This window comes from Helicoverpa zea, chromosome 1 (genome assembly GCF_022581195.2).
Source record: "Helicoverpa zea isolate HzStark_Cry1AcR chromosome 1, ilHelZeax1.1, whole genome shotgun sequence".
NCBI lineage: Eukaryota > Metazoa > Arthropoda > Insecta > Lepidoptera > Noctuidae > Helicoverpa > Helicoverpa zea.
Genome location: NC_061452.1, coordinates 6,828,122 through 6,844,682, shown reverse-complemented (window position 1 = coordinate 6,844,682; position 16,561 = coordinate 6,828,122). Strand labels below are relative to the sequence as shown.

The 16,561-nt window shown below is 35.6% G+C and overlaps 1 protein-coding gene across 1 annotated transcript in view; it reads right to left on the bottom strand.

Annotated features, from left to right (window-relative positions):
* Nucleotides 1–7,871: 7,871 nt before the first annotated feature.
* LOC124646147 (lachesin-like) overlaps nucleotides 7,872–16,561 on the bottom strand; it is a 42,452-nt gene continuing 33,762 nt past the window's right edge. The window contains exons 7-8 of the mRNA XM_047186229.1: nucleotides 9,789–9,959; nucleotides 7,872–9,311 (exon numbers count right to left, since the gene is read on the bottom strand). Coding sequence (XP_047042185.1) covers nucleotides 9,085–9,311; nucleotides 9,789–9,959 — 398 coding nt within the window. The 3' untranslated portion in view covers nucleotides 7,872–9,084. The remainder of the gene's footprint in view (nucleotides 9,312–9,788; nucleotides 9,960–16,561) is intronic.

Here is a 16,561-nt window from a genome sequence, read left to right as displayed (position 1 = left end):
GCAAATTAGCGTAATAGAATATTATTAAAAAATAGGGTTGTTAAATGATTCCCGTATCCGTCTCCATTAAATAGAATCGTCGTATCAGTAAATAAAGTTCGGTGCCAACTCATCAGCCGCAGTGGGCTGGGATCTGATAAAAGTTGTCGGAAACTTTCTTTTGCGATATCGCCACCTTCGTCATGTAAATTGGACAAGTTGTGGTCGACACTGATGCTTGTTTCATTGGTAAATATAGATTAGCTCTTAATCTGACCGATTCTCGCACGAAATTGTTTCCAGATGAACGGGGTCCGGCTCGTGGCGGGACAGGGTCGTTCGGGTCAAGTAGCTTTTGTAATACTTCCGCAGGTAGAACAACTGTCGGTCACGTCGAAGGTCACCCAATTGCCTATTAAATTAATTACGTATCTGCTTCCGTACCTAGATGAGAGAACGAGTTTGCTCTTCAAAATATGAAGTATAATTACTTTCCCAAGTAAATAATTTACCCTAGAAAGTTCAACAATATGAGCTCCTTAATATACGCCTTTCATGTTTATTTTTATCAAACTCTAGGTAGGTAATGAAAAAACCCATACAGCGGATCAATATTCAATTTTCATTTAAGTGAAAAGTTTCTACTAAATCTCGCTATAATAAAGCGTACATGTCTAAAGCGCTCGATTGCCTTTAACGGATTCAAAGTTTTTATTGAAACGAAGCAGATCCAAAAAGTAAACAACTGTGGATACTTTTATCCTTTTCAAGCCGGTTAACCCGTAAACCATCTCAGTTTAAGGAGGCATTAAATCGCAACTCAAACAAGAACCGTTACACTGAAGTTAACTCACATATTGCTTTGTGTCACGAACGCTAAAGCGAACCGAGTATAGTTGAAGAGATGCGAAGTTGGAGTGAGATGGGGGATGCCAGATGGGAGAATGGGTGTGGAGGGCGTAAAAGGAGAAAAACTACATCGCTAAAAGTGAATGCGGTCGAAAGCCGCGCTTATTTTCAGCGCTAAGTGCATGGATTTTTTCAAGTGAAGCCATGAGCACGCTAGGTAGCTATACGAGCGACGACGCGCCGTCATACCAATGGGCTGCAGTACGCAGCTGCCGCCGACAAAAGAGCTGTTTATACCGCCGTATATTTCTATGCCACGCTACTTTCAATTACGAATAAGTTAGTAGCTATTGTTACTAGTGTCTGCCTGGCATTTCATTTGTTCCAATCATGATAAGTCGGTATCATTCTCTAATATCCTGTGAATTTGCGATATGTCTAGCATATATTTCACTGAGAATAATTTATGAAAAATAGGTTTGCATCAATATTATTTCTTGCATTTACTGCTGCATAATTGCACACTATCATAATGTACGAAGCTACCAAAATCCATTACCGTTTCGTATAAATAACCGATCTACCGAAAATCATGTTTTATCGCTTATTACAATTAAGCAATACCTATCTGGTTAATTACACTAATGTGTCGCGGTCTATAACTAGTGACATCGGATAATAATGCTTTTAAACTTTGTATTGAGCGCCTAATTGACGGCTTATTAAAGTGCTTTTACAATTACTAAAAACCTCCATACTACATATTATTTAGACCTCTGTTCACACTCTATAATAAGCATGGCGATACAAACAGGTGTGTGGTATCAGTATAATGCATCAATGGCTGCGTCGGACGGGATCATTAGTCGTGTAACTCAATTATGATGTGCGTACAGCGTTTGATGGGATGTCTCACATATAAATATGTATATGTTGAAGACATTGATTCTATAGTGTTCTTAATAACTAATTTGAAAGATAGCTGGATTATTTGCATTAAATAGTGGATTTATTGCAGAAAAATAAATCAAATTAAGGTATGTGTAGGTACAAAGGCATACAACCAACATATGGTTGCATTGGGTGGACGGAAATTGCAAGACATAAAGTTACAAACGTGAAGTTACTTTGTTGAATTCAAGCAAACAACAGAATTAAAATTACCTTATCCTCCACTAGCGAGATAACCGTTCACTTTTCAGCCTATTTTCTAAATTAGAAGCGCAAACCAACAGGTTGTTTATTTAAAGTGCGCTTCAAGAAGTTAATTAGATGAGGGGACCAGCCAAGTTTAATTTGTTTTAAGGAATTCGTGACATTGCCAAAAAAGTCATTATCAATGTTTTTTAAGCCCACCTCGGATGTTGTCTAACAAAAAATAAGGTTCGTATCATTTATTCAGAAGAAGGTAGACCGAGGGTAGCACAATTAAATGGTACTTTATTTTGGTGATTGCGTAAAATATGAATCAATTAAGTACAGTTAAATAAAATAAAAAATTAGAAAAGCTTTTGACATGTTCTAATTTTAAGAAATCGAATAAGTTACATTGTGAGTTAAAATTAATTTTTGCATTATCAGGCCATCCAATCAATAAAAAAGCAATCTCCATAGATTATGCACTTTTCATTTAACTTCGAGCATTTTCTTCTACCAAACAAAATACCTACGGGATTATAGTTCTCTGACATCAAAATCAAAACTTATTCCATCCAAAAATAACAAGTTGTGTTAGAGTAGGTCAGTTGTGGTTACAAGCTCCTTACCTAAATTCTAGATTCAGAATAAAGTTATGGTATGTAGATCTTTTTAATAATTTACCGTGCCGTAAAGCCTGTTTTGACACATTGATCTAGCTAGCCACTGTCCCATTAAGTTGCTCATTTCCTAAGCTGTCTGATAAAGGTAAAGACGGGAAGAAATATTTAGGTCATGCGGTTGTACTGCACCTGATTAATTGAAGAGCAATCTATAGTGAGACTGTAACAGTCTATTTTAAATTCCAATGAACGTGTGATTCTTGGCGGTTATCTTTGAATAATCATACCTCTAGTATTTTAGACTGTGAATTAGCTTAGTCATTAAAGTGAGACAATATCTATTGCATACAACATTTGTTATTTGGTAGAACCAACTTATCCCATAAGTTATAAGTCTTTATCATTACTATAATATTATAGTTTAATGTAATTATAATCTGCTGAAAGAAAATGAACAGCTTTTTATATTCCTAGTATTTATGTACTTATCTCATATTACGTTAGCACATATTGATTTTAAAGTAAGAACGTGACTAAATAGAACATGTTACTGGGAAATTTCATTTCTAAGAGTATTTTTTTTAAAGGTAAATAAAATGTGAAAAAGGTTGTGGATAGAAAACATTGTATTAAATATCACTCGAGTGTATAAAACCATAGTTGGTGTACTTGTTTGCAACAGTAATTTTATCTCATGCGTATAAAGTTAAGTTGGTTCAGAATTTTTAAAAACTTTATTTCATAGATTTCTATAATCTTATTTGAATTCGTTGGACTAATGAGACTATATTAATACCTACCACATTTGCTGTAGTCTATTTGTTTCTTGAATTAATGTTAATAAATTACATGACCATTACTCAATACCGTTGATTTACGTACTTGTTTCACTTAAATATAGGTATGCCATTTCCTTTCCAATAAGAAAACATCATTTAAAATTGTATCGTCTAACATTGTACCACTTTATCGGCCATAACAATACAATTTCGTCGTTTAAGGTAAATAAAAATAACGTGTTTTTGACATTCATAACGTTATTGTAGGCGAGCGTGTAGGGGCGCACCTGGGCCGCCAACAATGGGCCCATACAATACCCCGCGAAGTAAACTGAATAACTTTATTTAAGAACACAATAAACCACTTTTTACTAGAAAAGGTCTGAATTGTGTAATGCTATCGTGGGTCGGATAGGTGAAGAAAAGAAAACAAAAAAACCTTACGCAATTTTTTTCGTGTATTTTTGAAGAAGTTCTAAGCAACAAGATTAGCTGTGTTCTGTACACTGAATATTTGTTAAGTGTGCCCTATATTTGTCTGTTTAATTCCACAGTACGGTGCGTTTGAGCATCCGATTATCTACATCTTGAAAGTAAACTTCATTGAATACACGAATAAAGAAAATTTTCTTTAGATAAATTAAATATATAGGTATCTATTTCTTCTCAGTTTCTTTGAATGTTTAAGCTTAATATATAATGCAGTCCAGCCTTTTATTTTTGAGTTCTACAGTTCTCAAGTAGTTGGAAAGAATCGGCACCACTTCGACGTTAGAGGGTTGAAGAGGAAAACAAAAGGCAATCGAGTACTTCACCACCTTTTGAAAATACATCAGTCGAAGGTCATATGGCAGAAGTTTGGTTCTTAGCGAAAATTGTTTGTTGTCATTTTTACCAAATGAGTTCAATACGCTGAGATTTTTGTTTTAAATACCAATGTCACCTTATAACATTTTCTACTAAACAGTGTAGGTACTTTTACTGGATACTACTGGTATGACTTTTCTTTCAATGTGAGATGACTCAATTATCGAGCACCCGTGAGAAACAGCTAGCATTTCATGTTCTAAAAATACTTAAGTAAACATTAATTCACAAAATAGAATTTCGAGCATTGGCGAGGAATTGAGGTTACACAAGAAGCTGTTAGAGGTTAAAATTCCTTTGAATGAAATTGAAACTAGAATTCGCAGATCGGTTCCAGCGTTCAGTATTGAGGTTAGTTCTGGACCGCAAAGTCGCTGAAGTATATATGGAACTTACAGTCACAGTATCGTTTCATTGCTTTCAGGAAACGATATGTATTTTCTTGTATGCAAAGGTCAAAGCGTGGCTTTTCGTAATAGTGGGAAAATCAAATGTATGGACAAGAATTTTCACTCTGTCATCGAATTTGTGCCGGGTCTGCGGGATGGACTATTCTTGCTAGAGCACATACGGACAAATTTACATGTACATATCTTCAATGTTACTAATATATCGGGTGTGTCGTTCATAATCACATTAAATAAAATGCGTTACTATACTGGTTAATATATGTCGATTAACACAAAGGAAAAAGAAAAATACGTAATAATAAAAAAAGAATTTTTCAAACAAAGTACGAGTAAATATAATAAAAATGTGCGAAAAATAGAACACCATATAAAAGTCAGTCATTATATACAAATGACTGAAATTCTCCCTTGAAAACTGACAGCTGTCAACTTATCAAATCATTCGATACTCCTAACTTTATCTCTGGTTTACACATGATGTTGTAAATTATAGAAACGAAAAATGACTCCTGTGGTTAAACCACTGAATGGATTAGGTTATTTTTTTTACAATTCGCCATAGAATATCATTAAGTATATGCGATAGGATTTAATGTGAATATGAACGACACACTCTGTATAAAATGCTGTATCTAGGTACTTCTACAAGAACATATGAATGACTAATAACATAGGGCACGAACGCACTAATGTAATCGTAATGTGTACGTGAGTTATTTTTGAATGGAAGACCTATTCGTTTCGCACGTATTTTTATTTAAATTGATGGTTTTATTCATATGTACAGAATGCATAAATTGTTGAATCTACGTTCTAAAGTTCTGATTTGCTATAGTTTAGGATAGTTGTATTCTTGGTTCCAAACAGCTCACATTAACACTACAATGGCATTAGTAAGTTCTCGCCAGTCCTTTGGATCGCGGTATTATTTAACGTAAATTCTATATCAGTCCATGGTCTCTGCGCATAAATCGGATTACAGCATATTATATTAACTGGTCTCAGACAAAGGGTCGTGACATCTTATAGCTCAGGCTCGTTCGTCCACTTCATTAAGACATGAATTATGAATGGGGGGCATTAGCATCCGTCTAGAGAGTACGTAACTATGACCAGCATTGTTATGCAGATTGTTACCGGACGGCACCGAGACCCTCCAATATGAGATGTTTGTAAACAAATATACATCGATAATAACCGCTTGTTGCTAATTGTTCTTGGAAATGCAAATTGTTGTAGTCGTTGTGACTTAAAGTTCTTCTCTTATTGTAAAGCGAGGACAATGTTTGAAACATTAGCACTGCTTAAGGTCAATGATACAAGGCTTTATACAATATAGTAAGGTTGATATAAGGGTGGGGAATTTGATGATGAAATGGTAAAATATAATGAATGTAAAAAGAGTTAAAACGTATAAAAAAACCTGTAGTAGATAAGTGTAAAATACACATGGATGAAACATTACCCTCACTGAGAACTAAACGCAGGTAATCTTGACAAGCTAGTCGAGATACTTTTAAAGGTTACTTTTTTCATTTAAAAAACCGTCTAATATTCAACTTTACCTCCAACCACAGAGACAACTTTGCTCAAAAACCGAGAAAGCTGTTTTAAAATGAAGTCCAAACTCCGGCAGAAGTCAGCATTCGGGAACAAACTCGCCGCAGTTCGAATAAACACTACGTACACCTTTATGTAGATAGTTCAGTGAGTTTACACCACGATTTAATGTCAAAACGACCACATTAACATTTCGTATGCAGTGAAAGTCCCCTCTGTAACCTATATATTCCATTGAATGCGAAACTAGGTAACTTTTCGCAATAGTGAAAAGCTACGGAGTTGGAACAAAGAGCTAGAAAAGTTCCGCCTCAAAAACGTGCAGTTTGCTTTAATTTTAACTTTGCAGATGATAGCAGCACAACAGACAGAATAATATAGTAATGTGGTTTTCTAATTTCGCTTAAGTTTTACCCATCGATGCAGCTCTTAGAATACTTTTCATACGAAAGAAAACGAAACACTAAGTTACATTCAAATTCTATTCCGCATATTGGATCACGGGAATAATCTACCGAGGGAATACAACCCGACCTAACAATACAACCTTTGTACCTCACGGATTATTCGCGCACCTTAAACTACCACATCCCACGAGAAAACAGAAGAACGTCACAAAAAGTGTACTCCCATAGATTCCCATCTATTATGGGTATACTTATGTAGGTGCCCTAGCACTTAAGATGCAAACAGTGACGTACAAATCTTGATACACAAGGGACAGACAGAAATGTACTGAGCCGATATTGTGTTGCCTCGCTATACCGAACAAAGATCTCGGAATATCAGCCGGCGGCCTAAACTTTGACTTTGACAGACTGGACAAAGACTTCAAAGGGAGCCTCTGTGAGGGTGTGCCATTAATAAAATGCTTTGGTGACTTTTATGTGGCGTTGTGCCTCTTCCAGTCTCTTAGTATTGATGTGTATTAGATAGGTTTGGGTACAAATACGTTGTTTCTTTGACTTGTTTTTTGAGAGGAAATGGTATATGTTAGAGATTAGAAATGTATTTAATGTTGTAGTGATGTTTTAAACATCTGAAAGTTTTTGAAGTTGACCAAATTAATCATTATTGTTGCAGTCTAATGCTGTTTAAAAGAACTGTTGCTTTTTCTATTAATTAAACTCTCATGAAAACAGTGTTCAAACATTACATTACTATAGAAATATAAAGTTTACATCCACAGAACATTTCAACCCACTTCTAGTTTACCATATTTATTCAATGAAAACTCAGCACATTTCATTGTTTGCGAATTACGTGACTACAGGACCACTGTTCCTAGTAGGCAAGTTTCTATTTTCCACACATATACGGTACCTAAGGTTGTCGCAATGAAAATAACAAAGCCTTAGGTAATTTCGCTAATGCAAGTGGTTACACCCTATCTACATCGCACTTACAGCGGCTTCGCTCAAAGGTACCTATTAAGAGGGTCGACACACGGGATATTGTCAGACCTTCTCCGGTATATTTTGACTAAGTGTTAATATTAAGGTGGCGTACGATAGTTTGAGTGTACGAATGGTCTAAGAAATTGGGAACGGTGCGAGTATTGTGTTATAGTAATCACCTTACCTCACTGTCACGGTAATGGTTCCTGGAACTCTCGGCTACGTACTTACCTAAAGGTTTGTGGAAGCTGGGTAAAGAGAAAAGTCACACAAGTTTTACTTCGTTTATATTTGTTTCGCAGGCAATATCATACATTTACATAAGGCCAATAAATAAAGAAACACTGGCTCCACGATTATACACACAATCTGAATCTTTCGCCAGTTAGTGAAAAGAAAATTGAAACACAACACATCCGCATAAAATATGACTACGAAACTTCCACTTAGTATTATAGATACAGTTTACAAATTATTTTTTTCATAAATTCAACAATATTAAAAACGTTAACAATTTACAAAATTTTCTCTATATTTTATAGCATTTAAGATTTACATACATTTTCTCATAATACAGCTATAAAATTTTATAGATAACAAATTATATGAATGAGCAAATAAAGTTCTAACGTTTATAACCGCTTAGCTACGTTACATTATGTACATATACATTAACAGTTTATTATTTAGATATACAATTATTATGACACTGAGTAGTTTCACGCGCACGCAACGCAACACAATCGAGTTTCGTACTTTAGTAGAAAATATTATACAACAGCAATATAAGTATTTTAGAGTAACATAATTATTAAAAAATGTTCATGAATATGGATGTAATACACTCAATACTTTAAAGTTCCAACAGTATTTATTAACTCAATGATATTATTTCCATACATTATTAAGCATTTACAATGTTAATACAAGCTGACATCTGATGAAATGCTAATGACTATTACATACGTAGTTACACTTATTTACTGTTCGTTCACCGTTCTATAAAACGTACCATACGCAGTACCATAGTCTTTAATCTAAACGATAAACACTGTCTTACGTCCAATTAGTAAGACACAGACACTTCTAATTGCCGAACAATGCTGAGCCATGCACAATTTTAAGACAAACCAACACAAAAGAATTAGTTTAATTACGTTACACGCGAATACGTGACGAATTACGCTGGGAATTATATAGAAACAAATCCTTTTGAAAGAGAAAATTGAAAATGAAAACTAAATATTTATTTAGATTTTAATGGACATCATCGATGATAAGTAGTCAGGAGACAATTTAAATCAGAAAAAGTAAAATTTTGTTATATCGGTCATAATAAAGTTGAGTTTCTGCAATTGCAAGACTAATCCGGTCAGTACCTACTTTCGCTTTACACGCCATAAAAACTCCTATTATAAACTGAAAACGAGTAACTTTCCAGGATTTTTTCGTCTTAACTTTGCACATGGCTAGAAGTAAAAGTTTAGCATGTAGCGAGGACTAAGGTCGTTATTAAAAAGGTTGCGCTCACGGAGAGCGCGGGCGCGGCGGCGGCGGCGGGCCCGCCTCCGCCTAAGAAACTCGCGTCCTCGTCTCTTGGCCCACCTTCCCGGAGCGGACCCTGAAGACTGGAGCGGACGTCATTTGTTTCTTCGATGGAGTAGTCGCGATCGTCATCGTCGCGTGATTTGCGATTTGGCAACTCCATTTCTGTATTGAGGATGAGAAACAAATTTTTACGCACATTCTGTCATACAAATCATGGTCATCATCATCATAGGTCGTCTGCTCAGGATCAAAAAACTGCACAGATCTATTCCCACACACACTCCGGTCTTACCTGCGCAGGCATACCTGCACAGGTGGACCTCTCCGGTAGACCGTAGCGTGTATGGCCGGCATAATGTAGCTACTTATATGGATAAAACGATTTTTAAAGCGTTTCTTTGCAGTATAATTACGATGATGTTACAAGACATGGTACAATAATATTTTTCACAAAATATCTCTCTATTTCATTCAACGTTAAGTGAAATTATATTATGAACTAGCACACAATAGCGCAACTATCTCAGAAACACGATCAGACAGAACAAGCCGCATAGATGGTTTACAATCGGTTCTTGCTATACAAAGTTCCATTGACAAAGACAGCATGGCGCCTCCTTTGTCCAAGATCTTACTTACCGTATAACCTAATGTTGCCTTCGGCGTCGCCTATAGAGTTCTTAGATATGCACTTGTAGCCTCCGAGGTCACTTCTCTGTATGTTTCGGATAACGAGCCGCATCTGCACGCTATATGCCGAGCTGTTGATCTCAGTCATCTGGTACTTGTCGTTCGATATTATCATTTCACCTGGAATTTTAGATTAGGTAAGTTATGTGGAAAGATATTCTGATAAGACATAGGGCAATGATTGGACTGCTTTGTTTGTATTTTTAATTTGACAAGGCGATTGTTTAAATTATGTGGTTATTTTGTTGGTTTTTAATTATCTCATAAAACATGACTACCATCAAATTGTCTGTCATTAAAGTAACCATTTTTAATGAACCTATTAAAATTTAATTAAAAACGTTCATCATCAGTAAATTAAAACGTCCTGTTGCACAATTATCAAATATTAATAAAATGTTGTTTACATAACGCCAAAGTCTTTGGTTTCAGTTGATACAGTCATTTGTTTCATCGCCCTTTATTCGATAGGCACAAGCCTTTCCGTCCATTTATATTCGGCCACTTCCGACCATTGTCCGCCGATATCGAATTGAAATATTGTTTCGGCATGTCGTGTGCGGAACAATACACTATATGCTCACATAATGTATCTACTTTGCAGTATGTGCTAGCAGAACGGCATTTGGTTAAAATAATATTCAATTTCATTTCATCCCATGTTGCAATGTCAACAAGCAAATGTTGATTTTGGGGGCAAGTGTTAACATTATTCGTTCGTGTTCAATTTGTCAGTCGGAAAGCTTAATGTGCTTCACAAAACAATAGTAATTACAAGGATAAACTGCCGCTTTGCGATTGTTAATCCATTAATAGCGGTGTATGTCGCGACCAAGCCACGGTTGGAGGGCTCGCTGTTTGCCAATCAAAATGTGGGCCTTGTTATGAATATTGCCTATTTATTTGGCAATATTCATAACAAGTTTAATTCTCTCTCTATTCAGTGTGATACCAATCGGGTTCACTATGTTATTATTACTGTTCGTGTTTATAACTGGCACAGTCTGTACCTCTTCTGTTATAATGTGAACCAAGTAAAGTAATAAGAATAACAGGTTAAAGGAAACCATATTGTTTTGTAGAAATAGTTTCTTTCTATTTTTCATGTTCTGATTTATATCAAGAAATCATTTGAAACACTTCGTTGAAACCAAACCCAGTTCAATAATGTCGGTAAATTGTTGAATAAAATATAAAGTCATAGGTACTACAGGATTTGTGCCTAGAAAATCCGTGAATCCAGTGAAAACAATCGGTGTGCGAATCTAAACACAGCCAACGTTTTGAATAATAGATACTATGTGCGCTGGTGTTTTTGATCTGTGCTATACGTACTGCATATATGTTTGTGTTTCTTCTATCTATGTATTTGTAATGGATTTAACGCTGCATACTGAAAATATGATTGAACCTGCATGGAGTCCGAACTAGCTTGAACGTTCAAACTTTTTAAAGTTTAACGACTTTGTGTGAGTTTAGCTCTTAGCTTTTCTGAAGGAAAATATGGAGACATGCTAATAATAATATACTTACATCGTGATTTAAGAGGTAATTGAACAATTTATTATTGATTTAACGGTAAGTATTATAGGACATTAATTACATTAATTTAGAAAATATTAAAATCGTCCAAATTACCACCACCAGAGAAGTAAAAACGTCTCGTTATTGAAAGAAAACGTTCAAAATGTGTGAGTAGATTCTGGGTACAGCGATTTCGTTGAATATTTGTCGTGAGCTACATTATTACCGTGGCGGGGCCCGCGATGCCTCGTTCGTTCAACATTAAAAATTGCTTGCATTCTTCTTGCTTCGCTTTATTTTGTGGGCGGGTTTTTATTTTTTATTGCCAGCCAGTGACCATGGCTTTCTGGTATGAAATTGAAATTTTGGTTATAGGTATTTTTAATTAATAGGATTCACTTGGCTGTTTATTCTGACTGTGTAATTTGAATTTGGAACATAGATGCTTATTTTCTGCAGTTTAAATATAGAATGTTAGGCTAAATTGTTATGAACTCGGTACCAACATTTTAAAAGAGATCCACTAATCAATGTAACAACTTTAGCACAGTAATTTGGAATATGATATGGTGGTATCTACCTACCTAAAATGACCTCCTACCTAGATTATATTTTCCGAATGTTGTATTCTATATAGGACAGAATTTAATTCTAATACTGTACCTAATTGAAATGTGATATGGTGGTTTCTACCTGTTTGTAATTACTTACTGCCCAGATAATATGTTTCGAAACTATTCAGTAATCTCGAAGTTTAATAATAGGACTATGATCTCAATACAATAGCAACAGTAGGAAGTCATTGTAATTAGGTATAAACTCAGTTGAAGTCGTGTCTGTCCCGTCGACGGGCGGTGTTAAGCAATATGAATTTAGCCAACGACACTAACTACAATTAGTTGTACGCTCTCTACAGAATGATAATGTAGAAAGGCATTCACATATTTTTAAATGCAGAATATAACATAATTTTAATGGTGGTTTTATTGTTCCTATAGGAATAGACAAAATGCACGATTTTTTTTTAGATAAAGTGTTAAAACATCATAGTTTGTCAATAAGATTAATTCGACATCCCAGCACTAACAATATACTTAAAAAAATACATTTGAGTGCAGTTAAATTTGGCCACGTCCAAAATATTACTATAAAACTAAAATCAAATTAAATTCTTGGTCAGACACAAAATATCACCCAAACTAAATTCAAATTCCCCGTTTAATAATAATGATCTGTTTATAAACCGAACCGCCAGTAAATCTTAATAAATGTTAAATAGACGGCAAGTTCACAGTAATACAATACGGTTTGGCGTCGCGACTTGATGCCATCGTTAATCACGTCCTAAGACGGTCTCTAATACACACGAACCCAATCCACGCTTGATCTTACTTCAATTGATAGGAAGCTTCATTTGAGGGTTGCGTTTATGGCAGTTGTGAGATCTTATTAATATTTTTGGTATTTATTTATTTTCAAGCATATAATTTACATTTTTAAATATTAAATATAAAAATCATTTAAAAATATAAAAAATAGGTTGCCACCGATATCGGGCACAGGGTCCAAGGTACCGGTGGTTAGGGTCCCAGAGACAGAAACCTCCTCACAATACGTGCCGTATCAAGGAGTACTGCCTTCTGAATCAGTCCCTTGATCCAGCCGCCCAACGAGAGCCTCCTGAGGTGTTCGTCGAGGCTCTTGGCTATTAAACCATTGGCCGTAACGACAATCGGCACAACAACAGCCGTGTCGACACTCCACATGGCGATAACCTCGTGCGCTAAGTCGAGATACTTTATTTGTTTCTCTTTCTCAGCTTTCACAAGGTTCTCGTCATGCGGAACGGCGAAATCGACTAATTAATAATAATTATTAATATTAATATTAATGACTAATTATTAATATTATTTTTTATTTTTTAAATATATTGGAAACAGGTAGGTACTATTCTCCCCTCCCCCCACGTGTGCATAGAATTGATAGAATATGTCCCTCAACTTTCTTAAGAATATACATTTTTTTGGCGGAAGCCATTTGAAAATTCTTTGGGCAGTTTTTGGTATAAAGAGATTGGGAATTTACACTATGCATTAAGTATAGCTCAATATAATTGGCCAATAAAAGTTTAGGGATAAGAATTGAATAATTATAATTCAGAATTAAGTTTGTTATTGTAAAGAAATTCTTAAACATAATGAAAACAGTTAAACCTAGCATATGCAACGGAGCTGCACATTGTCTGTGTACGTCAAATTCTTCAGGGAAATCGTACCTTAACAATAACAATAAGTTGGGAAAAACAATACCAAAGAAATGTTCAGAAAGTATCTCCTTGATTGCATATTATTCCCTCGCGAAGGGTAAAGGTGTCGCTCTAATCACGAAATGGCATTAATTTATTAGGGGGAGTTCATCGCTTTAGTTTCATTACAAATAAACTTGATACGCAATTGTGGCTGTTGGCAGTGTATACCTGTAGTTGTAAAACGTGTAGGCACTATATGAGGAAAAAAAAGTTTCTAAGTTACCAACTTACTAATTTTGTTAAAGAATCTCATTGTTTCAAGCTGTAAACATACACGATTCTAGTGATTATAAATGCGAAAGTAACTGTCTTTCTGTCTGACCGTAAATAAGATAACAATAATAACAGCAATAGGACATTATGAAATACGTTTCATGTCATTTAAACTATGTAAGTCCACGAAACTTAATCACAGGCATAAATTAATATCCTTAATTGTCCAAAATTGTTGCGTAATGGCGAAGTGAAATTGGGGCTTGAGCACTAGCGAGCTATTACTCCTAAGGCGCTATCATATGTTAGAAGTGAGCACATTACTGTAGTAATGTTGCTTCATGCCAGGCAAATGGTAGCAAAACATCACATGTTATTACTGCTCCCACACTGTTTAACTGCTAAGATTGAGGATAAATCTTTTGTAATATGCAAGTACTAGAACAGCATTTGGGAATTGTAAACTAACGTGGATATATACGAGAGAGCAGGCTAGTTCATAGAATTAAATTTTAAAATATACACGCAAAATAAATATTGTTAAAAGCAAATGGTTCTTGGTATACCTCTTCGATGTTTCAGGAATTTATGTATCGATAAATTATACGTTACACCACGAGTTACCAAAATAAATGGACATTTTGTTCCATAACAAATTCAATTCGAGTAATTTGTTAAGACAATTAATGATTTTCGTGTTAATCAATAACTTTAACAATTACCTAATAGCAACACGATTACAATAGCTTCATTAATAACTGCGGTCAAAACCGAAGACATCGAGATCTGTCAAGAGACGTGGCTTTGGTGCTCGACCCGGCTGACCACAAATCTGCGGCCGGCCTGATGCAGCTGACACCTCTACGGTGGCCGGCCGCCACTGACACGCCCTCTTTTGTTTATTGTTGACAACTTCGTTAATTAATTGTCAGTTTACAGAATTCAATTGAAGGCGTATCGAATGGTAATGAATGGATCGGACGATGCCATGTCAAGAACTTAGAGTGAAGATTAATTGTAAATTTGTCGAATAGTTTACGATGTTTTGCGTGGGAATTGCAAATAATAAGTTTTTTTTTCATTAGTTTCGATGTCGACTTTATTGTTTTACATTACAACAGCGAAAACGAGTTTTTATCTGCGACAGAACAATGTACATCTACAGTCACGACGCAATTTAAACAAGCCTTCATATATAAATTGAAACGAAAATGTTTCGTAAAAAGCGCCATCGGAAAATAACCTGTACATCATGACAATAAAGTAAGCAATTTTATTTAAATAAAACCCGATTGAAATTACAACAAAAAGTTGTCACAAGGCCTGGCTGCGAATGGCGGACACTCCCATTCCATGTCCGGTGCGGCCGGCACGCCGCTTGTCCCATCTCGTCACGCCCGTGTATTACCTAATTTAATTTGTAGTCCCCGCAATTTATGGGCCGCAGAAGAGCCGTCTACCCCCACTGTTTGTTACTAACAGTCCAGACATATGTGCCGTACGTCATTTGATTGTTAATTGCTTAAAAGTTTGCAAAACGAGGAGACAAATCCAAAGTAACTACCTCTCTTTCATTCGAGAAACTAGATTAGTAATGCTAGAGCTGTTTTATGGTTCTGCTGTAAAATGCATTAAAAGTAGGTACGTTTTATCATGAAGCATGCAAAAAATATTGAATATTATCAAAATAATGAATTTTAATTTTCCATAATGAATATTTAAATGTGCAAATGCGTGAGGGAGCGCAAGAGATCAAAAGCCTGAACCCCTAAATGATCCCGATCTTTTGGAAAATGTTTTTGCATAGTTAATAATTAGGTAGTGGCCATGTTTTTGAACTTTGAATTTTAACTGACTACGTGTTTTCGTTTGGTTCAAATGGAAAACTAAAGTGCATAAATCCAGGCGGTTTAGTTTTGGCGAATAATATTTGGAATTGAATTTAGATTTGTACGAATATTGTGGTACGTACGTGAGAGTAAATATTGTGACTGTAGCCTAAAGCAATTTGAAGCGGGCGGGCCAGCGGTCTTTGTTGCATATCGGGCGGTAATAGAATTTGGTCCGCTTTTTGCGCGGGTGGTCGCTTCGACCGCGTAATAGCGAGCTCGGTTGCCTTTGTAACTGCATCTAAATCTGCCTGCAGTATGCGTTGGCCTTGTTAGGCTATAACCAATTATTTCGTACTGATACTCCTAAAAGCCAGGATTTGTCTCAGCGGTGTTTATTTCTGATTAAGATAACGTAAGTACAAGTTTCTCACCTTCTTGTTTGAGTCTGAACTTTGATTGCTCAGTGTATTGGTGTGGCTTAGTATTTCATCGCGTTGTGAACTTGTTTGGAAGTTCCTAACTAATAATAGTGAATTTTTGAACTGCACGTAAAATATTATCAAGACATAACAATGTGTATTCCATACTTATATCTTGCGTGTCTAAAAATATTACTCAGGTATTACCAATCAAATCAGCAAAATTAATTTCAAAATCTCAATTTGAATGCGTCCAACTTTCAGCAAAGTGTGACTGCACTCGCATTGAACCGCATAAACTGTTCGATTAGACCGACAAAAAATATAAGTTTAAAGACCGCATTGCGAAAAAGTTTTGTTCGTTTTATCGGGCTTTGGTGGAGGACCGTTCACACATGTCGCGGCATGTGGTGCGGTGGCGAGCGG